This window comes from Dipodomys merriami, unplaced genomic scaffold (genome assembly GCF_024711535.1).
Source record: "Dipodomys merriami isolate MVZ:Mamm:240054 unplaced genomic scaffold, mDipMer1.0.p SCAF_13, whole genome shotgun sequence".
In the NCBI taxonomy this organism is placed as follows: domain Eukaryota; kingdom Metazoa; phylum Chordata; class Mammalia; order Rodentia; family Heteromyidae; genus Dipodomys; species Dipodomys merriami.
The window spans coordinates 13335210-13358290 of record NW_027202604.1 but is presented as its reverse complement, the minus strand read 5'-3'; the positions used below and the strand labels follow the sequence as shown (position 1 = coordinate 13358290).

Sequence of the window (23081 nt, the reverse complement as noted above, 5' to 3'; positions counted from 1 at the left end):
TGTTATTGTCAGGCAGGTGCTCCTCTATTTAAGGCATGCTTCCAGCCTTTTTGCTCTAATTATTCTCCAAGCAAAGTCTCATATATTTGGCTTGAACTGGCTTAAAACCTCAATCCTTCCCAATTTATGCCTTCAAAGTGTCTGGGACAAGCCACTGTGCCTGACACCAGAGCAGTCTTACTTATTTGTTAACAACTCTCACATAAGCGCATTTAAAAACAAATAAATTTATGGGCAATCTATGACATGGCTTTAATTTTAATTCTTCATTTTAAGCATTTCCCTTAGTGTTATGACAAATTTTGAACAACTTACTATTTCTTGAAATGCTCTCCATATTTAGCTAGCTAGTAAAGCAAGCATATGTTTATTACTCATTCAAAATTAAAACTGATTTGGAGCAAGCTTGAAAAGAACAATTTCATATTAAGAGTGTTGAGAAAACTTTCATGGAACATCTATGGCCTAGAAATTACAGTACTTATTTGATTGTGAGAAAAATCATAACAGATAATTGAACAACTAGGCCTCCACTGGAGGCACAAACCTATTTTGAAATGCTACATTTAAATATTTACCTAAAAGTGATTGAGCTTTAAGAGCAGATCCAGAACAAGCAAAATCATTCACTGGCTTTATTGTATTTGAAATACTGGCCAAAGGAAGTATAGATAACGGCAATGCTTTTAGAAGAGACACCTGGGTAGAGAGAGGAAAATGCAGTAACCAAGTTCTTTGGAGACATGTTATTTAGATCTGTAACTGCTTTTCTGTGGTCCTGCTCAGTTCCTGTGTGCTTTTGTTCCTAATGGCCTGTTTGACACTTCCACCCTCACCCCCATAGAACAGCCTTGAGCCACCAGAGCACTTTGCCTGCACCTAGACAGGCCTAGGAATATGCAATGTCCTGGGGCAGGTTTTGCTCATGGGTGACTGACTCCTAAGATGATACATGAGCCCACAGTTTTCTTGCCACATCAGAAGCACAATTTCCACCCGTTTCCCTGGAGGTTGAACAACTCTGGGTAAGACTTGGATGGAGATCGTACTCTGTCTTGGCTTCTCTTCCCTGTCCCCAAGCCTTGATGGTTCCCCAGACTTTGGTGACAAACCACTATCAGAAAATCCTTGACTTGCAGTCTGCTTCTACATCTAGCATTTCTCACATTACCACTTTTCTAGGGGAAAATATTAGTATTAATACCCTACTCTAGATCATGTTCAAGATGCAGTAGGCTTTATTTGTTCATACAGGTCAAATATAACAAAGCATCAGAATCAAACATATTTTATGCATTTGGAAACTATCAGTTCACTAATTAGGACTAGGAGGTTAATAACCATCTTATTTCAGTAATATATAAACAGATAGCTTAGATCTATTCCTGGATAATTTGGAAGCATTGATTGTCAAGCACTTGCTTGGGGTAGTCCAGGGTTACAGGAAAATGAACCGGTTCTTGTTGATTGGTTGGTTGGGTTTTAGGCAGGGTCTTGCTATGTAGTGGAGGCTAGCCTGGAACCTGTGATCCTCCTGAATTTGCCTCCTGAGTGCTGGGATTATAGAGGTGTACCATCACCTGAGCTCAGAAATTGGCTAAGTGAAATTTCATTTGTTACATCAAAGAAATGTTTCTTTCTAAAAAAAAAAATTCTGATCTGGACATCCAGTATTCAGTATATTAAAACCCTAATTTGTTTTACCCATTATAGGAATAACACATCTGCAAGTCTTACTTTTCTTGTAAAACTAGATGATCTAACAGGATATACACCTAGTTCTTTCTTGTTATCCTCTAGATTTGACTAGGATTCTACTTAACCTCTTCAGATGATCTCTCCTGGTCACTCTCAGCTGCACATTTAGAATATAAGGATGATCATGAATGGTGGTAATGGTGACCAATGCCAGCCCAACTGGTCAGAAAAGTCTTGACTGTCCCAGCCCACTTAGAGACCAGCCACTTTTACAGATCTTGTAGTGAAAGGTTTATTTTAGTTTCTAGCACCTGGTGAGATTTATGACGTATAGTTAGTGGAAGAGTATTATTTTGAAATGATAGTAATGCTGTTGCTCAAAATGTTAAAAAAAATCCATAACAAAAACTTCAGAAGGGCTAGGAATGTGGCTTAGTGGTAGAGTGCTTGCCTAGCATGTATGAAGCCCTGGGTTCAATTCTTCAGTATCACATACACAGAAAAAGCTGGAAGTGGTGCTGTGGCTCAACTGGTAGAGTGGTATCCTTGAGCAAAAAGAAGCTCAGGGCCTGAATTCAAGACCCAGGACTGGGGAAAAACAAACAAACAAAAAAACCCTACTTATATAAAACAATGATATTCTACTTTGCATAAGGGTTTATATTAGGAAAACTGTTCAGTAGCAGGTGGTGGTTTGTGTCTTTAGGATTGGCATTTCTCTCTCTTTTTTTTTTTTTTTTTGTCTGTCATGGGGGCTGAACTCAGGGCCTGAGTGCTGTCTCTCAGCTCTTCAGCTAAAGGCTAGCGTCCTACCACTTGAACCACAGGGCCACTTCTGGCTTTTTTTTTTTTTTTTTTTTCTGCTTATGTGGTGCTGTGGAATTGAATCCAGGGCCTCATGCATGTGAGGCAAGCACTCTACAACTGAGCCAACTTTCCAGCCCGGGTCTTGGTCTTTCTAGGTGGTGTTTTTTGTTTTTGTTTTTTCCAGTCCTAGGGCTTGAACTCAGGGCCTGGGCACTGTCCCTGAGCTTCTTTTGCTTGAGGCTGGTGCTTTACCACTTGAGCCACAATTGCCACTTCCAGCCTTTTCTGTTTATGTGGTACTGAGGAATCGAACCCAGGGCTTCATGCATGCTAGGCAAGCACTCTACCACTAAGCCACATTCACTAGGTTTTGTTACTGATTTTACTTAGGGTGATAGGAGGTAGACACCAATTCTCTTCTAATAGACTGACTAGAAGAGGGGAGAAGAGCTGGAGTTTGGTTTAGTGGTACAGCTCTTAACTAACACATGAGGTCCTAGATTTGATTCATAGCAGGGCAAAAATAAAAAAAAAAGAGAGAATTGAAGAGAAAATCTACTAAGCAGCCATTGTACAAAATAATATACAAAAACTGAGCACTAACAAGCTGGGATGGTAGGATGTTCCTGTAATTCCAGCATTCAGGAGGCTGACACAGGAAGATCTGAAGTTGGAGACCTTGCCTTACAAAGAAAAAGAAAAAGCCTTAGGCCTTAATGAATTAATGAGGATTGCTATATTAAAAGGTGGTGGGGCATTAAAAATGTTTTCATTAAAACTGGTGAGTGCTGGATTTTTGGTCAGTAATTGAGTCCAATATACCCTACCCAGAATCCAACTGGGGACAATGCAGTGATGTTGAATGGAGATAAAACATTTTCCAAATTCTGCTGTCCAAGAAATGAAACTTCCTAGCAGTCAATAACCTCTAGAAACTCTTAACAAACTCTTTAGAAAGTGTAGTTATTAGATAACTTGAGATTACATTACACAATCCATTATTCTGAAGTAGCACTGTCAAATAATGAACCTCTCTCTGAATACCTCCCTGAATTCACAAGCAAGTAAATTGAGATGTTTTTAGGTGTCCAGTTAAAAGATTTAGCCAGGGTGGGCACCCATGGCTTACTCATATAACCCTACCTACTTAGGAGGCTGAGATCCGAGGACTGTAGTTCAAAGCCAGCCTGGGCAGTAAAGTGAGACTCTTACCACCAGAAAATGGAATTGGGGGTGGGGGAGAAGTAGGGGGAGGGAAGGGAATTGGAGCTGTGGCTGAGTGGTATCAAAAAAAGCTCAGGGATAGTGCCCAGGCCTTGAGTTCAAGCCACAGGATAAACAAAATTTTTTTTTTCTGTCAGGCACTGGTGGCTTACTCCTATAAACCCTAGCTACTGGAGGCTGAGACCTGAGGATCTTTATTTGAACACAGCCTGGGAAGGAAAGTCCATGAGAGGAGATTCATCCCCAATTAATATGCAAAAAGTAAAAATATAGTGTGGCTCAAGTGGTAGAGCAAAAGCTGAGTTCAAGGCCTAGTACCCACACAAAAAAATACAGGCTGGGGACTCACAGGACACAAGTCTACTGGACCTTGGTTTTCAAAACAGTGCCTGATAAGTTCCTTTAGTTGCTATGGAGATAAAGATGTAGGCAGAGCTGGGCACTGGTGGCTCAAGCCTGTAATCCTAGCTACTCAGGAGGGTGAGGGTAATGGGTTCAAATCCAGCCAAAGGAAACTTGCTTTTGTTTATTCTTACCTCTAATAAAAAAAAATCCAGAAGTCACAGTTCAAATGGTTTAGAGTGCCAGCCTTGAGCAAAACAATCTCCAAACAGCAGGTTCTGAGTTCAAGCTCCAGAACTGGCAAAAATAAAAACTGTAGTCAGCAAGCCTTTTTTTGGCCTTTGGCCAATGCTTTCCTCTTAGGGAGGAAACATCTGAATAGTTGAACAAAACCGTCAAGTTTCTAATTCTTGTTCTAACAAAAGAACAAAGGGAATCCTGAGTAGTTAATTTTCCCTAATTTTTCTTTTTTTTTGCTGGTTTTGTTTTAAAGCACATTTAGGACTAGATGACAAAAGATAACAAGGTCCACTTGTTCAGTACACATTTATTCCTTTAGTTGAACAACCTCTATACACAGTTAGGTCTCAAAGGAGCCTGCTATGAATATCTTCTGGAAAATCAGTAGGCCCTTTTAAAACCCGAGAAAAATCAGTTCAGAGAAGACAGCAATTTGACTTGGAAATTGAACTATCCATTACTGACAAGAAACCCAGAATTTCTAATAAAGGAAAATTCTTCCTGCACTTATTCCATACTCAAAACCCATTGGGAAACAGCACAGTCTACGAGAAGACATGACACAAGCAAAAATACAATGTGGTGGCGTTTAATGGATGACCTAATTTTGTGGAATGCCCAATTTTGAGGGTAATTTGAACAAGAAAGAGAAACACACAAAGCTAGATTGGAAACTACATATAGTTTTCTTAGTAGCCTTAATGGTATAGATCGGAGTTGTTCCATGAGTTTGACTACATCAAGCATAGCCTAAGCCCCTCCTCCCACTGTCAAACTATTATAGGAATTTTAAATGTAGATTAGAATTTCACTGTAAGCTCACACTCAAAAATGTCAGTATTGGCTTACCAACCTCACCCCCCATCTACTGCTAATCTTACAAATAATTCCTATCCACTTCTTATTCAGATTCTATCAGCTTCAAAATACCATTATCATCATTTTAGATGACCGCATTAACACCCTCTCATGAATTTCTGATAATAGGTACTCAGATTTTACCCAGATTAAGCTATATTTTCTTTTTTTTTTTTGGCGGTAGTGGGACTTGAACTCTGGGCCTGGGCGCTGTCCCTCAGCTCTTCAGCTCAAGGCGAGCGCTCTACCACTTGAGCTACAGCGCCACTTCCGGTTTTCTTGTGGTTTATTGGAGATAGGAGTCTCACAGTCTCTCCTGCCCGGGCTGGCTTTGAACCGCGATCCTCAGATCTCAGCCTCCTGAGTAGCTAGGATTACAGGCGTGAGCCACCAGCGCCCGGCTAGCTATATTTTCTTAAAGGAAGCATGTAACAGGTTTATCTAATTTAGAAAATGGTATTTGGAAAGCCAGATGCAGCAATTGCACCACTTAAAAAAAAAAAAAAACATGGGCTGGCTTTAGTGCTTTTCTACATGATCAAAGCTGGCTAGCATGTTCTCACACTACAAATTTCAGAGCAAAATCCAATCTTGTTTGTGCTTGTCATCTCCAAAAACCAACACCTTGCCAATACAGCTACAGGTTCCAGAACATGCACTAAACAAATCTACAGGGCTAGCCTCAGTGCTCCTCCTTTCGAGAATTTCACACCTATTTTACCACACAGCATGTTTTAAATACTGACATAATTCCCTAATAAGATAAAGCAAAGACAAAGTTTATCTTAGTAGAAACAACACACCATCACTTTAGATTTTGAACATTATTGCACTTCCATAATTTGACAAAGCAGTCATGAAATAATCTGCAGACTACTTCTAACAGACAAATAACACCTTTAAGCAGACATGACTGTCCTAAATTGTTTATTAGGTATGAATTGTACAAACATTACTTTTATTATTAGCGGTAACGGTGGAGCTGGAGAGTATTGCGCCTTCTCCATGCTGCTCGGCGAGAACCGCCGATAGTGTGGTGGAACTTGTGGCCCTTTCCAAGGCCACGACTCTTGCGGCCTGCAGAGGTCAGCCCACGCATCTCTCTGTGCTTGTGGACTGGTTTAGTGATCCACTGGGTGTCAGGATTTCTTCTGATGGCCTTATGGAATGGATCAATGAGGATTACCTCAAAGAATTTGTATGTAGAATCTTCACCAACCCAGTAAGAATTCAGGACTCTCAGAGCCCCACAGTGACGCCCAGCCCGCTCCTGGAATAGGAAAAAAGACCCAAGATCAGCCTCCTTCCTGGCTTACACCGGTAAACCTTGTTAACCATGTATCTTTCCTAGGTAAGAGATTTAAGCTATTAACTTAATTAAAAAAAATGCAAAGCACTCTACCCTCTCAACTGTACTCCCAGCCCCAACACTTTCAATCACAAATGCAGCCAACAAAACTTTCTGCACATGTCTTAAGATAAAAAAACCTCCAAATAGGAGCTGGGACGGTGGCCCAGTGGTAGAGTGCTTGCCTTGCATGCACGAGGCCCTGGGTTCGATTCCTTAGCACCACATAAGCAAAAAGCCAGAAGTGGCGCTGTGGCTCAAGTGGTAGAGCACTAGCCTTGAGCTGAAGAGCTGAGGGACAGTACCCAGGCCCAGAGTTCAGGCCCCATGACCGGACTCCCCCCCCCCAAAAAAACAAAAAAACCTCCAAATAAAGGAGCACATTGGCAAAGTAAATAAGCCGTGTGAAGACAACTTTACTTCCCTTTAAAAGCTTAGGCCCCTCTCAAGTTAATTAATCACAAAATACCTTTTTCATGTAGCATATACAAACTCAGATTAGAACACAATGATTTTGACCAACTACACTGTCAAGATAAATGTCACCCCCACAAACCCATCACACACACTAGGTACAGACAAGGTGCTCAGTCTTTGTTAACTACCATTAATAGGTAGTTACAACAGCCAGTCAAAACCATTTACCTCAGCAACAGACTGAAGGCTGCGAGCAAACTTGAGCTGGTTAACACCATGATGGACAGGCTTGCCATAAGTTGCACCCTTAGGAACCGGGCGTTTGCGGCCACCACGGCGCACACGAATCCTGTATATGACGTAACCTATACATTTAAAAAACAGGGAGACTCATTGTTACACTGGAAGGAACTTTTGTGTTAGCCTAGGCTCAAACCTGAGACGTGCTGTTGGCACTCCTGACAGTAGTGTATGTGTAACTTACTAATTACAGGAACTGTTCTACCAAAACACTAAGAGATGACAACGGAGCAGAACATCCCAGCATCCATAGAGAAACCACACACCTTGCTTGGCCTTGTATCCCAGGCGGCGTGCCTTATCTGGCCGGGTGGGGCGGGGCGCCCGGTGCAGCGCGGAGAGCTGACGGTACTGCCAGCAGCGGACTCTCAGAAGAAAGCGCATCACATCCGACTGCTTCTTCCTCCATAGCTCCTGGATGTACTTGTAGGCACCCATCTTGGCTTACCTTGGAGATAAAAGGCGGTTATTCAATTATAGCAATGGCAGGAGTTAAAAAACATGGGAATCGTCCGCAGCCTGCGCCCGTCCATCTTGGTTGTTTTTCCACCATCCACAAGGAAACCGCAGGGAGTGAAAATGGCTCTGCACCAACTGCAGGCGACAGTGCACCCAACACCCACCCCGGACCCCTGGAAAGCCGCGCCGTCACCTCTGCTACCCCGGCGCAGGGCAGCCCCGGGAAGCGCTCGGCTGGTGTGTGGACGGGTGATCGGAGCTGGATTTGGGCACCGAGGGGACGGGTGGCGGCGGCCGGCGGCGTGTCACCGAGATGTCGCCGCCATAGGAAAAGTTGCTGATGCTGCCGCCGCCGCAGTCAATCAGCTCTCCAGGAAAAGGCACCGACCCCACCCAACCAGGCGGCCTCACTTAGGGTCACTTCAAGCCAAACCTCCCACCCCTCAGCCCCAGGCCTGCTTCAGGCTCGGGGCCCAGCACCAGTTCCCGCCGCCATCACGTCTTTCCCCGACCCCAGGGCGATGCCTCGCCACACTGTCGCCGCTCCCCATCCTCACTAGACTCCCGCCGCAGGCGAGGCGGGAAGAGCTATCAGAACACAGGGTCTTCAGGCACGGATGGCTGAGAAGAAGGGAGATTAACGATGGATAGATTAGCGAGAAAAAACCCCTGCCTACCTGATGGCTGCCGCCAGACGGAAAGGAAGAGACCTTTCTCCCACAATTCCTTTTGGGCCCCTCCTCTTCTTTCCGGTGGAACGATGCGGTTTCCCAAAGCCTCATGGGACTTGTAGTTCCCGCAGCGAGCCTGGTGGGCGGAGCTAAGCCAGGATTGGGCGCAGCCTCCGGTTGTCCCACCCCCTCCTGCGCTGCAGGACTGAGCTTGAGCGTCCCGGGTACGCAGAGGGCGGCGAGCGGTGGTGGTGATGCCTTCCACCCTGCTAGTGATTCCCGGCTAACTCGGCTGTTCCCTCACTCCGCTGCCGGGCGGAGGCGAGTTGGAGGCGGGATCTGGAACTGGGAACTGCGGAGCTCGGTGGAGCCGCCGTTTTGTAGGTTGCGGAAGCGATAGGTTTGTTTCTGGACCCGCGGGCTCCTCCGGCGGAACTGGCCGCCTCTGCCTCCCCCTAGGACGGGCGCCCACGTCCGGGCTGGACGCTTCCCCGGCCCCCGGGAAGGCGTTCGCGGGGAGGGCGCCGCGCGGGGGGGGGTAGCGTGGGAGGGGGAGGGGATCCCCGGCTCCGGGGGTGGGGGGCTGAGCCTTCCAAAGGGGCGCAGGACCGCTGGGTGCCGGCTGCTGGGCCCCTGTCCTCCCTGGGCTTTTCCTGCAGGTGCACGCGATGTGCCAGCGTCAGAACTGCAGGTGATGGATCTGCCAAGACGAAGGTATTGGGAAGAAAGGCGGAGGAAAATGCTGGCATTGGGCATTACCTTGTTTAACTCAGAAATCGTCCGCTGGCGTGTTTCTCTTTTTCATCTCTGATATGTTGGTATTTCTATATAATACATAGCCGTGAGGTTTTAATTCCCTTCCAATTTCTACTCTTAGGTATTACCAAGGCTTGAAAATCATTTTTACATTGGAAATCAGTGCATTTCCGTCTTTTAAGTTTTTATTCATAAAAAACACACACAGCTTTTCCACTTTAAGAGTCTTCACCTGCTCTTTGAATCAACAAATATTTATAACATGCCTAAAACGCCCCAGACACTGACCCATAACGATTTAGGGGTGCAGCAGCGAACAAGGCAGAAATTCTAGCCTTCTTGGAAGCAAACCTTAAACAGTAAGTAGGTAATGTTTGTGTTAAGCGATAAATGCTAAGGAACAACAAAGATGGGTTGAAGGGGAAGGGATTGTTGGGGGGTGAAGTTCTCATCATCAACGTTATCCTGAAATGACCGCCCTTGCCTTCAACGCTACCTCCCGCCTCTGCCGCTGAGCCTGGGTAGGCAGAGACAGACCTCGGGCTCTGTGGGGGCTTTTTTTTCCAGGACCGAAGGGGGTTGGAGGGTGCTGCTTCCCAATTCACTGCCATCGTGGTTACTCTTTGAGTACACCTGATGGAAGTTGCAGTTTTGGATGGAATATTCTGGGTTAGTTTCCATAAGAAGGTAACATGTAAGAGTAGACTATAGGCCCGGGAATGTAGTGCAGTTCTAGAGCTTGTGCTTAGCAGCTAGGAGGCTAGGAGGTTTGCTCCTCAGGAGCAAACAAACAACAACAACAAAAGCCCTCAAACCTCTCGACTGGCAACTGGGCTTGAGGAGCAGGGAGCTGATCTGGCAGAGGGAAAAGAGAAACAACAGGAAGCAGAGAGACTAATCAACCATAAGAGAAAGAAGGGATGGATGAATGGCCTCAAAGAGGAGAGGGACTTTAGATTTCAAACTGCCTGACACTGGAAACCTGGATGATTCTAAGCATCTGCCTTACGTTTTACAAGGCTATATACCTGCTTTGAGGCTAAATGGAGAAAAGGTGGAAGCCAGCTGTATTGGTTTCCTATTGTCACTAACAAATCGTAGCAAGTTTCCTGGCATCACACAGCACACATTATTGACTTGTAGTCTGTAGATCAGAAATTTCACTAGGTTAAAATCAACATCTTCATGTATTGATCCCTGCAAAAAACCCCTTGTGTGGTAAAATAGATTCCTCACAGTTTAAAGGGATTAGTATAGGGACATCTTTGAACAATAGATGCAGCCACTTGAGTTGTGTCAGAGAGGGTCAATCAGTGCACATAGATGCATTTCAAAGGTTTATTGGTGGATTGGATATGGGGTGTAAGAGAAATGAATTGAGGGTGATTGACTACCAAGTGTGATGAAGGGGGGGGGTGAGATGAATCAGCAATGTGAATAATCACTGCTAACATAGTTTTCTTGGTTTTATGTCTCAGCAGTTTACCAGAAGTTGTATTTGTTTCTAATTGGTTCCAAGATTCCTAAGGATAGGAAGCATTTCTGATTTTGTCCCTTAGTTTGTTCCTAATGCCCAGTAAATGTTTATTAAATGAATAAAAGACTAGAATGACATTTTACAATGTGAAATAGTTGCAAAAACCCATGGTTTGTTACACAAAATACATCTATATGGGGTGAAAAAGTGTTAAGTACCACATGTAGTACATTATTATGTAATGTAACACAGCATTACATAGTATCTATGCAGATAGATACATATTGTAGAAGTTCTACCCACATGATATTTATTTTTATTTTTTATTTTTAACTTTCCATGTGGCAACCCTGATGTTTGAAAGCAAGACTTGGATCTTGCTACTCAGGTGCTCCACCATGTCCCCAGCCCTTTTTGCTTTAATTTTGTTACAGATACGGTGTTTTGGTTTTTCACCTAGGCCAACCAACAGCATTAATCATCAGTCCTGATCTCTGCCTCTGTAGCTGGGATTGCAAGCAGGTCCCTGATGCTATTTCTTTATATAAGGTTTATAACATCTTCCCCTGATGTTAACAGGGTTTCAGTATTTTTCTGGTTGCATAAAAATTTGTGTTTTGCTTATAAAAATAGAATAAGGGCTGGGAAGGTGGCTTAGTGGTAGAGTGCTTGCCTAGTATGCATGAAGCCTTGGGTTTGGTTCCTCAGTACCACATAAATAGAAAAAGCTCGAAGTGGTGCTGTGGTTCAAGGTTCAAGTGGTAGAGCTCTATCCTTGAGCTCAGGGACAGTACCCAGGTCCACTGTCCCTGAGCTCAAGGATAGAGCTCTACCACAAGGACTGGCCAAAACAAACATCCCCCCCCCCCAACAATAACAAAAAAGGAGTCAGTCCCTAATGCAGAAGAAATGGCTCTTCAAAGAGGTTGAATAAGCTTAATGTTTTCCATAGAAGTGAACCAAACTGGGTGTGTATTCTTCAGCAACATTTTGATAAGCCTGGGAAGCAAAGCAGATAGCATTCAAGACTGTATTGGATTTTGCCTATGAAACATGTTTTTTTTTGTTTTGGTTGGTTGTGGGGCTTGAACTCTGGGCCTGAGAGCTGTCTCTCAGCTCTTCAGCCCAAGGCTAGTGCTCTACCACTTGAGCCACAGCACCACTTCTGTTTTTTTGGAGATAAGAGTCTCACAGACTTTGCTTCTCGGGCTGGCTTTGAACGTGGTCGTCAGATCTCAGCCTCCCGAGTAGCTAGGATTATAGGTGTGAGCCATTGGGGCCTAGCGCGCGTGCGCGTGTGTGTGTTGTGGGGCCTGGCGTGTGTGTGTGTGTGTGTGTGTGTGTGTGTGTGTGTGTGTGTGTGTGTGTGTGTGTTGTGGGGCCTGAACTCTGGGCGCTGTTCCTCAGTGCGCGTGTGTGTGTTGTGGGGCCTGGCGTGTGTGTGTGTGTGTGTGTGTGTGTGTGTGTGTGTGTGTGTGTGTGTGTGTGTGTGTGTGTGTGTGTGTGTGTGTGTGTGTGTGTGTGTGTGTGTGTGTGTGTGTGTGTGTGTGTGTGTTGTGGGGCCTGAACTCTGGGCGCTGTTCCTCAGCATTTCAGCTCAAGGCTAGCATTCTACCATTTGAGCCACAGTACCACTTCCAGCTTTTTCTGCTTATGTGGTGCTGAGGAATCGAACCCAGGGTCTCATGCATGGTAGGCAAGCATTCCACCACTAAGCCACATTCCCAGCCCTAACAAATAGCTTTAATAAATGATTTTCAGATTAACCTCAGTGTTTATGCATGTTCTGGATAAGCATTTTTCACTATCAGAGCATCAGTGTTGCAAGAAACCTAAGTTATGTCATTATCTACTCTGAAGTCTTTCCAAATTCTTGAAACTAGATTCAGTAATGAAGTATAGCCACTCCAGAATCTGTTCATGTGATTCATTGCCAGTATTTGGAAGAAAATGATTGTACATTCATTGTGATTATGAAATATAACCATGGTGTGAAATGTTTTAGAACTATTTAGTAGTTTTGTGTGCAAATTTGAGTATATCTAAGCCTAAGAACCACTTAGGTATAATGTGTATTATAATATTCAGGGTATAACTTTAGATACATTTATTCCCATATAGGCAAATATATGTAATTTTTGGGGGGGGGTCTTGAACTCTGGGCCTGGGCACTGTCCTTGAGTTCCTTTATGCTCATGGCTAGTGCTCTACCACTTGAGCCACAATGCCACTTCTAGTTTTTCTGTGATTAATCGGAGATAAGAGTCTCCTGGACTTTCCTGCTTGGGCTGGCTTTGAACCACAATCCTCAGATCTCAGCCTCTTGAACAGTGAGTAGCTAGGATTATAGGCATGAGCTACTGGTGCCTGGCCCAACTCCTATTTCTGTAGTTGTTCTTACTGCAAGGAGTAATATGAACTGTCCCTGTAGCCAGGGTGACTTGATGGTGTTCAACTGGAGGTAAGAAGAGAGCTGGGAGAAAGGAGGTAGTAGAAAATGGCAAAAATCAGTGAGGACATTGGAAGCTATTTACTTATTTTTGTCCAAGACTAGGACTTGAACTTAGTATCTGATGTTTGCACTTTTTGGCTGGTGCTTTAGTGCCGGAGCCATGCCTCCAACCCCATTGGAATGTTTTATTGTGTTATTTTATTGTAGTTAATGAATGAGCCTTTTTTTTCTTCTGCTTTGACACTTTTCCTTTTGAAAACCAAACACTTTGAGGAAAGTTGAAGAAAGAATCACTGAATTTTATTCTTCCTTGGATTATTTGGGAAGCTTAGGGAGATGACTCCCTTTTTTTAGTTTGAAGTGTCTCAGTCATCCTGTATTACCTATTCTTCCTGAAAAGGAGCAATGACTAAGAGCTCATAGGACTACCAAATCCAGTCTTTCACTACCTTGGGAAAAGACTGATGGAGGTGTTAATAGCATTAATGTTTCTTTTAAACAATCAGATCCAACTCTGATCGATGCTAATGACTCACACCTGTAATCCTAGCTGTGCAGGGTGCTTAGATCCATCTCAGGATCCAGATTTAAAACCAGCCTCCGCAGGAAATCCTGTGATTCTTTTCTCCAATTAGTAAAATGCCAGAACTGTGGAAGTGTATGTAGCTCAAGTGGAAGAGCACTAGTCTTGAGTGAAAAAGCTAAGCTTTGAGTTCAAGTACCGGTACCCCCCCCCAAAAAAAAATCAGGTTTATCCTCTACTCCCAAAGTCTTAAAAATCTTACCTTAATGCCTCTTCAAGGTTTTACTTAAGAGAATGATAACAAGAGGTGAGTTTGTATGCACATATGGAAATTGTCATAGCATTCACCTCTTACAATTAACGTATACTAATACAATTTTTTTTACTTAAATATTTATCCCCCCCTGAAATATTGCTGAGTAGGCAGTTTCTTTCCTGTTAGTTAAGATTTAATTAGGTTCCTTTCCCCCCCCCCCCCCTTGCTGGTACTGAGGCTTGAATTTAGGGCCTCTCATTGTTATGTGGCTTTTTCCACTCAAGGCTGATGCTTTACTGTTTTGAGCCACAACTCCACTTTTCATTAATTTGAAATAAGAGTCTCATGGACTTTTCTGAATGGGCTAGCTTTGAATTGCAGTCCTCAGATCTCAGCCTCCTGAGTAGCTAGAATTACAGACATGAGCAACCAGCACCTTGCCCTTTTAGGTTCTTATAGACTCAATCATTGAACTCTTCTTACCAAGGATATATATTTTTTAAATGGTCAGGTGAACATATCTATGTGCTTTTAAATCTAGATAATCTCTGAAGATACACAAACTCTTAACCCTAAAGGTGTGAATGGGGAACTGTGAATGGGGTTTGGAAAGACATAGCATATTTGAGGAGTTTTTTGTTTTTGTTTTTGTAGTCCCAGGGTTTGAACTCTGGGCTTGGGCATTGTCCCTGAGCTTCTTTTGTTTAAGGCTAACACTCGACCACTTGAGCCACAGTGCCACTTCTGGCTATTTCTGTGTATGTGGTATTGAGGAATTGAACCCAGGGCTTCATGCATGTGAGGCAAGTACTCTACCACTAAGCCACGTTCCCAGCCCGTGTTGTTTTTATGTAATATTTAAACATTTAAACATTGATTAAATTTCATTTTTTTTAAAAAAAGGCTGTTTTGGCAGTGTAGAATTTAAGTCTTTTATTCTGTTCACAGTGATATTTGAGAGAAGATGGGAAAGGGCTGCAAGGTTGTGGTTTGTGGATTGTTATCTGTGGGGAAAACAGCGATTTTGGAGCAGCTCCTTTATGGAAATCACACCATTGGTAAGGTTATTTTTGAGTTTCTCTCTAACTCTGGTTTTGTTGGTCATGAGATGAAGTCAAGCAGGGTGATTGTACAAAAATGAGGTGTAGGGGCTGGGAAGGTGGCTCAGTGGTAGAGCGCTTGCCTTGCATGCCTGAGGCCCTGGGTTCAATTCCTCAGCACCACATAAGCAAAAAGAAAAAAGCTGGAAGTGGCACTGTGGCTCAGGTGGTAGAGCACTAGCCTTGAGCTGAAGAGCTGAGGGACAGCGCCCAGGCCCAGAGTTCAGGCCCCACGACTGGGACCTCCCCCCCCCAAAAAAAACGAGGTGTAAGAGAGAAGATAAGAACAAGGAAACATTTCTTTGTAATCAAAATCTTGTAAGTTTGTATAATAATAGAATAACCTTTAATTTCTTTAAGGCCTAATTGATGAAAGGATGCCACAGACTCATCAAGTTTATGAGTAATTTTCCTTACCAAATATGCAAACTTTGGATGATCAAAGCAAAATTTCTCATTATGAAATCTATATGTCATTATTCCTTTTAACTTAATATTTATGGAAGTTTTAATACCTGTGGACATTTCTTCTGTGTGTGTGCATGAGCACGCGCACATGTGCAAGCACTGGGGCTTGAACTCAGAGCTCCTCAGTCCTGCTCATTTTATTTTTCTGCTTACAGCTGGTGCTCTACCACTTGAGCCGTATCTCCAGTTTTTTGTTGTTGTTGTTAGTCATAGGGCTTGCACTCAGGGCTTGGGTGCTGTCTTTGAGCTCTTTTGCTCAAGGCTATCGCACTCTACTACTTGAACCACAGCTCCACTTACAGTTTTCTGGTGGTTAATTGGAGATAAGAGTCTCATGGACTTTGCTGAACTGCAGTCCTCAGATCTCAGTCTCCTAAGTAGCTAGGAATAGGTGTGAGCCATCAGTGCCCTGTAGGTTATCAGGACAGTTCACTGTTTAGAATTACAACCAAAGTTTTCAAAAAAGTATAATGTCACATGTATGATATATATTATATATACTATTTACAATATATATTATATGCATGTTATACATTATATAGTTTTATATAATATATTGCATATTTATGTATATATTATAAATGTGTAATACAGAATATAGTATATACATATTATATAATTATGTATAATATCTATTTTTTGAGTGTGATGTTAATCCATGGAATTTTACCTCTGTATGTACCTCATTTAAAACATAATTCTTTTTTTGGATGATTGAGCCTCAGACCCTGTGCAGGCAGGCTATGTAGTCAATTGCTCTACTACTTGAACCATGCTCCTAACTCTTAATATGAAATTTAAATATAAAACTGTTTATGGGAGTCATATCATGTCTCTGCTGTATTCATTAAAAATTAAGAGTATTTTCCTCTTATTTCTTGATCAGTGAAGGATTGTTGAATATTTGCTCTGATTCTTTTCTGTGATCTCAGTACCTGGAAGTTGAGGCAGGAAGATTAAGGTTCAAGGGCAGTCTTGGCTACAATAGCAAGACTGCCTCAAAAAAAAAAAAACAAAAAAAAACTCCCACTCCCCCAGAAAGGTTCATTTCACTCAAGGGATTTACAGACCTGTTGGAGACAAACCCTGCACAAATGGAACAAATAGGTAAAATTCATTTTTTAAAAAGATCTTAGGCAAGAAGGGAACTGAAATTGGCATGTTATGAGATCATTCACTTATCAGATACATATGAAGAGCTTCCTGTATATGCCTATCTGTTCTCAAAACTACAAAGGTAGAAACCCATCTGAGCTCTCAAGGTATTTACACTCTCGTTGGAGATAGATATGGAAAGATTAAACATTAAAACACGACATTACCTGGACAGAGCCCAGAAGGGACTGAAAGAGAAGCGGGTAATCATTAGCAGCGTCTTCCACGGGTAAGCAGAGTTTTCTGGGTGCTTGCTGTACTGTAGCAGTAGCTCAGGTGAAGACAGTGGGCCCCGGGCACTGGAAGGAGGCTGCGCTGGAGCGGTGTTTAACTTGTACAGTGGCAATTTGTGTTAACTTTCTCACTTTTTTGTGGTTGTTCAAGAACTCTGCAGACTGCCCAGTGGATTGCAATGAAGGGAGGAAGCAAAATGGAGGGAAGAGAACTATGAGTAGTTTGAGAGGGACTTTCACATGAAAGCCTAAAGCTCCAGCTTGGACTGGACATGTACAGGGTCCCTTAAAGAGACCCTGGGGTTCTACAGAAGACAGCAGAGTTCATATTGTGGCTTGATGGCACAACAAAGGAGGCTATTTTATTATTGAAGCAACTTTTTTTTTTTTTTTTTGGAGTCCGGTCGTGGGGCTTGAACTCTGGGCCTGGGCTCTGTCCTTCAGCTCAAGGCTAGCACTCTACCACTTGAGCCACAGCACCACTTCTGGCTTTTTTTCTTTTTGCTTATGTGGTGCTGGGAAATCGAACCCAGGGCCTCATGCATGCAAGGCAAGTGCTCTACCACTGAGCCACCCTCCCAGACCCTGAAGCAACTTTTTTTTTTTTGGTCGATTGTGGGGCTTGAATTTGGTTTGGGCCTGGGCACTGTCCCAGAGCTCTTTTGCTCAAGGCTAGTGCTCTAACACGTTGAGCCCAGAGCACCACTTTTGGTTTTCTGGTAGTTAATTGGAAATAAGAGTCTCATGGACTTGCTTCCCCAGGCTGGCTTGGAACCGAGATCCTCAGATCTCTGCTTTCTGAGTAGCCAGGATTACACGAGATTACAAACTAGGATTACAAGCCACCAGTGCTCAGTTTGAAGCTACTTTTAATATCAGCCTTTTAACTGTTCAATATAGTATTGAGTCCCTTGATTCTTGAACTTGTAAAAAAAATAATAATTCTCACTGCTTTTTGCTTGTTTTTTTTTTCTTCAAATGAACCAAGGGCTAAGTGCTGAGTGCTCTACCACTTACCTACATCCCTAACCCCAGAAGAAATATTTTTAGAAAGCACTTTGTGAATTTCCTATAAACAAACATCTTTCATTTCCAAGTAGAAATAGAGCTGACTGTATATATGATAGATAGGAAAGCTAGAGAGCTAGTGTCTAAAGGACAAGTGGGTAGTGCGCTATTTGCTGGTTTATCTGAAAGGAGTAAATTGTTCTTCAATCTGAGGAATGGAAGATTGTGAGACAATGGAGGATGTATACATGGCTTCTGTGGAGACTGATCGGGGCGTAAAGGAGCAGCTGCACCTCTATGACACCAGAGGCCTGCAGGATGGGGTGGAGCTTCCAAAGCATTATTTTTCACTCGCTGATGGCTTTGTCCTCGTGTACAGCGTGAATAACCTTGAATCCTTTCAAAGAGTAGAGCTTCTCAAGAAAGAAATCGATAAGTTCAAGGACAAAAAAGAGGTAAGTGGTTAAGTTCAACGCACTGTGTGAATTAGAACACTGTAATGTGGGCTGTGGTGGTAGTTTACACACTTCCATTTGTGCTTGAGTGACTTTCCCTGTTAACTTAAACCTTAATAGTTAGCAACTGGCAGTTTACTAGGGAAAAGGAGTGAGGTGAAACCTTCCTACCATCCCAGTCACACCTGAAGATCCTACTAACGAAGCAGGTAGTTAGACAGAAATGTTCCTTCCTCAACTGTTTGGCCTGGACACCTATGCTGGCAGAGTGTAATCTTTCAACCTGTTTTCTTCCAGGTAGCCATTGTTGTATTAGGAAACAAACTCGACCTTTCGGAGCAGAGGCAAGTGGATGCTGAAGTGGCACAACAGTGGGCAAGAAGTGAGAAAGTGAGACTGTGGGAGGTGACTGTGACAGACCGGAAAACTCTGATTGAGCCATTCACTTTATTAGCCAGTAAGCTCTCCCAGCCCCAGAGCAAGACCAGCTTCCCTTTGCCTGGGAGAAAAAACAAAGGCAACTCCAGCTCTGAGAACTAAAAGTCAAACTCCACAATGGCATGTGAACAGTGATCCCCAGTAAGTGCAAAAACATGGTACATAAGATGAATTCATAAAATAGGTCCTTCATGCCTACCTTTGGTCCTTAGGGAACTCCATAGAACCCTAATAATGCACTTTAGGTTGTAATTAAACTATTGGTATAAGTTTATTTCTATTGCCTGATATAAAATATATTCTCATTCTTGTTCAAAGCCTTTTTAAACTGATGTTGCACTTGTCAAAATAGTAAAATAAGTTTGGAAAGCACCCAAGTAGCACCTACGTAAGCCCCAACCTGTCCAGAAGTTACACTCACTGTATGTAGCTGTATGCATAGAAGCCATGCAATATTCAGGATTTTAAAACTTGACAGTATACTTATATTGGAGCAATGACACTACAAACTTCGGATAAGCTAGTTTCTTACCTTATGGATATTTTGTTATACAAAAGTCGTTTTAGTTTTGCTCCAATCATATTTAATGACTTGAAGGTAGTAGTTGTGGCAGTTTAAGTCTCATATCTAGCCACATGCAGTAAAATATACCAGAAAAATACCAGGCTACCCAGGGTAGGGGTTTGTATTCAGGACCTGAGGCTCTCACTTGGCTTCTTGCTCAAAGCTAAGAGTTCTTCCACTTGAACCACACCTCTACTTTGGTTTTTGTTTTTGCCAGTTAATTGGAGATCAGAGTCTAAAAGACTTTTCCGTTTGAGTTGTGATCCTCACACCTCAGCCTACCAAATAGCTAGGATTATAGGCATGAGCCACCTTTGCAGAGCTTGTACTGTGGTTTTATGATTTTGGCAAGATGTGAGCAGTGGGGTTAATTGTATTTAGCAGTTTGACAGCTTTACAACTTATTTAAGAAGCAAGAGCCAGGCATGGTGATCTAAATGTATGACTTGAGTACCTAAGAGGCCAAGGCAAGAGGATCTGCAGTTCAAGATCAGCCTTTGCTATGTGAAACCCAATTAAAAAAAAAATAAAGTACGAAGTGTTTAGTTACAGCTGTGAATCAGTGAGTTAACTAGTAAACTTCAAGGTAAAAAAAACTGGAAAAAAAAAAGCCATTATCAAAGAGTATTGACATCAAGTCAATTGTAACATCTTAAATGGATTTTTTGTGTGTGTTTGGGTGGTACTGAGGTTTGAACTCAGGGCCTAGTATTTGCTAGGCAGGCACTCTACTGCTAGAAGACACAGCCTTAACTGGAATACTTGGATGATTAGTTGAGTTCAAACCAAGAATTGCTCCATATAAAAGATAATACAGGGCTGGGAAAGTGGCTCAGTGGTAGAGTGCTTGCCTCACATGCATGAAGCCCTGGGTTTGATTCCTCAGCACTACGTAAACAGAAAAAGCTGGAAGTGGTGCTGTTGCTCAAGTGGTAGAGCACTCACCTTGAATTGAAGAGCTTAGGGACAGTACCCAGGCCCAAAGTTCAAGTCCCACAACCGACCAAAAAAAAAAAAAAAATACAATTGCTGCTACTGTTTTAACTCTTTTGTATTTCTCATCACAAGTACATTTTTAGGCCAAAATGTTACCAGATATTGTCATTAATTTTTTTTTCCTACATATTTTACCCTGCAGTTTGCTTTTTTTTCCCCACTATGTTAATACCCATATATTACCAGGTTCTTTAAAATACTATAATGAACGTATGTACACTTGGGTGAGTTTTTCTGAAGAAAATGGACAGAAGAACTGCCCTGAGGTGGTTCTCCAACTTACCTGTGGGAACTTACTTCTTAAGTGCTTCTACCACAGCATCTGCAAATTAGAAGATGCAGGAAGGTGATTAGACCACAGGGGTGTCCTCTCATTAATTGGATTAGTGTCCCAAGAGGGCTGTTTTGCCTTCTCCAGCATGTAAAGACAGCCAGGGAGCTGGAAGCATGTTACTATAGTAGAGAATCTGCCTTGCAAGCAGGAAGACCTCAGTTCTCCATACTGCTAAACACACTGGTAGAGCCAGGCATGGATGGCTCACACCTGTAATTCTAGTTACTCAGGAAGCTGAGATTTGAGGATCATAGTTCAAAGCCAGCCTAGGCAGGAAAGTCCATGAGACTATTATCTCCAGTTAACCACCAAAAAAGTGAAAGTGGCGCTATGGCTCAAGTGGTAGAGTGTTCACCTTGAGATGAAGAGCTCAGGGACAGACCCCAGGCCCAGCATTTAAGCCCTATAACCATCACAAACCACACACTGAACTTTTCTGCCCCCACACTAGAAGTAATACATTTGTAATTTAAAAGAAAGTAAAGACCACAGGAGTTTGTCTTTGAAACCCAGAAAAGGCTACATGGTCTAAACCATCTAAGACATCTCCAGTTCTTGCATAGGTAAAGATAACCTACTCATTAATTAAAACAGCAAGCTGTAAGGAACAGGCAGAAGAAAACAAGTGAACAACAGCAGAATCAAGTTGTTTTTTTAATGTTGTTTATTAGCACAGTAACAAATGCAGACGTAAGAAGTCTACAACATAGAACCAATCCACTGAGCGACTCCTATTCCACGCCTTACAGTTAACAGCTTAAGGTATTTCACTACAGGATTTCCAAGTTGATTTAAACCTCTAAAGTAGATTTGCATATAAAATAAAATACATTAACTGTTCATTTCCTACATGGTGTCTTATAGCCACGTATCCATTATATATATATAAAATATATATATAATGAGATGACAATCTCTAAAAACTCTGTTAAATATCAATGTTCCCTTCCAAGAAGGGAAAGCAGATTTTACATAAATGGCTGTGTATAACCTGTACAAAATTATGTTGTTTTAAAATTAAGACTACAAGCAATTGAGCCCAAATATCTAAATGTACATTCTTTTCTGTACTGTGTATCAGCTAATATTGCGGAACTAGTGACAGTTTTTAAAAGTTGCTATTACCAATTTTTCCCACTGTAGCAAGATACCTTAAGTTACAACAAAATCTTAGGAAATAAGACTGAATAATATCTGTTATAGAAATATCCTACTCTTTACCAACTCCCACCCTCCCCCATCCCTTCAAAATCATAAGCAGCTCTCTTCGGTGACAGACAAATAATGTAGGAACTGTGAAAACCCAGTTTATGTAGCGTATCTCTTGGTCCACTGTCTGGCCATTCTGTCATGTTCTGCTCTGTTGGTCATATACTGAGTGGCAATACTTCCTACCAAAGGGTCGGCTGCAAGAAAAAAAATGTAGATTACTTTGGAGAAAGGAAAAGAACATTTGAAAACTACAGCAAACTGGACTGCTTAAGTAGAAATGTACAATAAAGCAACTGTGATTAAACCAATCTTTGCAACTGAAATGTCACATGAAGTGTAGCAAGGGGGTGGTAAGATTATCCTAGCAAAACAGGAAGTGCATGTGGCTTTCTTCTCTTACTCTGTTTCTCCTAACTGTTTAGGCCAAGTTGGGTATGGCCTGGAATGGTCAAGGTGGGTATTCCACTAACACGCACTCTGTTCACATGGAACATGGGAAATGTTAACAAGTACTCAGCTGCTGCAATGGAACATTATTTTCTTCCACAAAAACTAATTTATAAAGTAAAAATCTGGGCCCACAGTTGGTGTTTCTCTGAAAGTACAATCTCAAACATTGTGGTTTGGGGCAGAAAAATAAATTATTTTGAGTCAAAAACAATCACAATTCAGTACTAAGTATTTAGTAAGAGAAAAATATGTACAAAATTGAGCACATTGGCCAACAGATATGGAGCAAGTGCTCTGTGAGCCCACAGGCACCCAGAAGGGAAATACCACAACAAGGAGAAGGATCTAACGTAAAAAACTCAAGTAAACAGCCTCAGCTAAGTTTTCAGTTCAAAATATGTGTTCCCTACCACGTAAGGGTGAAGTTGCTGCATTTTTCACCTTCTCAAAAATGTAGAAAACTTGTAGAAAAACAAAACAAGAATAATCAATCTTACCGGGATTACAGTCTGTAAGAAGTGAGCAGATAGAAAGGAGGACTTTAGAAATGGTTAGTGCTGGACTCCAGTTATCTTTGAGTATGTCCAAGCAAATAACTCCTTGACTGTTAATATTACAGTGATAGATTCTTGTCCGAAATGTAACCTACAAGAATAAGGCAATGTCAACACTATTCAAACAACAAACTTCCTACTAAATTTTCTACTGAGTGATTCTGATAGAAAACAATCTCCCAGGTAGTTTAAGGTAGTCTGACAAGACAGGGAAGACTGGTAAGATAGAGGTTGGAGGGTATTCCCTGATACCACTTCTCAGGGATTGTCATTCTCATTTTCAAG

General features: G+C 42.4%; 3 protein-coding genes across 7 annotated transcripts in view; 1 reads left to right on the top strand and 2 right to left on the bottom strand.

Moving 5' to 3' along the window:
• Nucleotides 1–6079: 6079 nt before the first annotated feature.
• Rpl15 (ribosomal protein L15) lies at nucleotides 6080–8464 on the bottom strand. Its single transcript, XM_070018690.1, has 4 exons — nucleotides 8371–8464; nucleotides 7501–7682; nucleotides 7163–7299; nucleotides 6080–6439 (listed from the first exon to the last, which is right to left on the bottom strand). The coding sequence occupies exons 2-4, from the start codon at nucleotides 7670–7672 to the stop codon at nucleotides 6134–6136; spliced, it is 615 nt and encodes a 204-aa protein (XP_069874791.1). The 5' UTR covers nucleotides 7673–7682; nucleotides 8371–8464; the 3' UTR covers nucleotides 6080–6133.
• Nucleotides 8465–8569: 105 nt separating this feature from the next.
• Nkiras1 (NFKB inhibitor interacting Ras like 1) lies at nucleotides 8570–22100 on the top strand. Of its 4 annotated transcripts, XM_070018694.1 has the most exons (5): nucleotides 8570–8764; nucleotides 9024–9078; nucleotides 14777–14886; nucleotides 18006–18247; nucleotides 18545–22100. In XM_070018694.1, the coding sequence occupies exons 3-5, from the start codon at nucleotides 14793–14795 to the stop codon at nucleotides 18785–18787; spliced, it is 579 nt and encodes a 192-aa protein (XP_069874795.1). In that variant the 5' UTR covers nucleotides 8570–8764; nucleotides 9024–9078; nucleotides 14777–14792; the 3' UTR covers nucleotides 18788–22100. The 4 variants fall into 4 exon arrangements, with proteins under 4 accessions (XP_069874795.1, XP_069874796.1, XP_069874794.1 ...); XM_070018695.1 differs by lacking the exon at nucleotides 9024–9078 and having other exon boundaries at nucleotides 8570–8744; XM_070018693.1 differs by lacking the exon at nucleotides 9024–9078.
• The window catches only part of LOC138824678 (ubiquitin-conjugating enzyme E2 E1), a 58482-nt gene continuing 56627 nt past the window's right edge, over nucleotides 21227–23081 (bottom strand). For both annotated transcript variants that reach the window (XM_070018692.1, XM_070018691.1), the window contains exons 5-6: nucleotides 22740–22887; nucleotides 21227–21986 (exon numbers count right to left, since the gene is read on the bottom strand). In XM_070018692.1, the coding sequence (XP_069874793.1) occupies nucleotides 21889–21986; nucleotides 22740–22887 (246 nt within the window). In that variant the 3' untranslated portion in view covers nucleotides 21227–21888. The remainder of the gene's footprint in view (nucleotides 21987–22739; nucleotides 22888–23081) is intronic.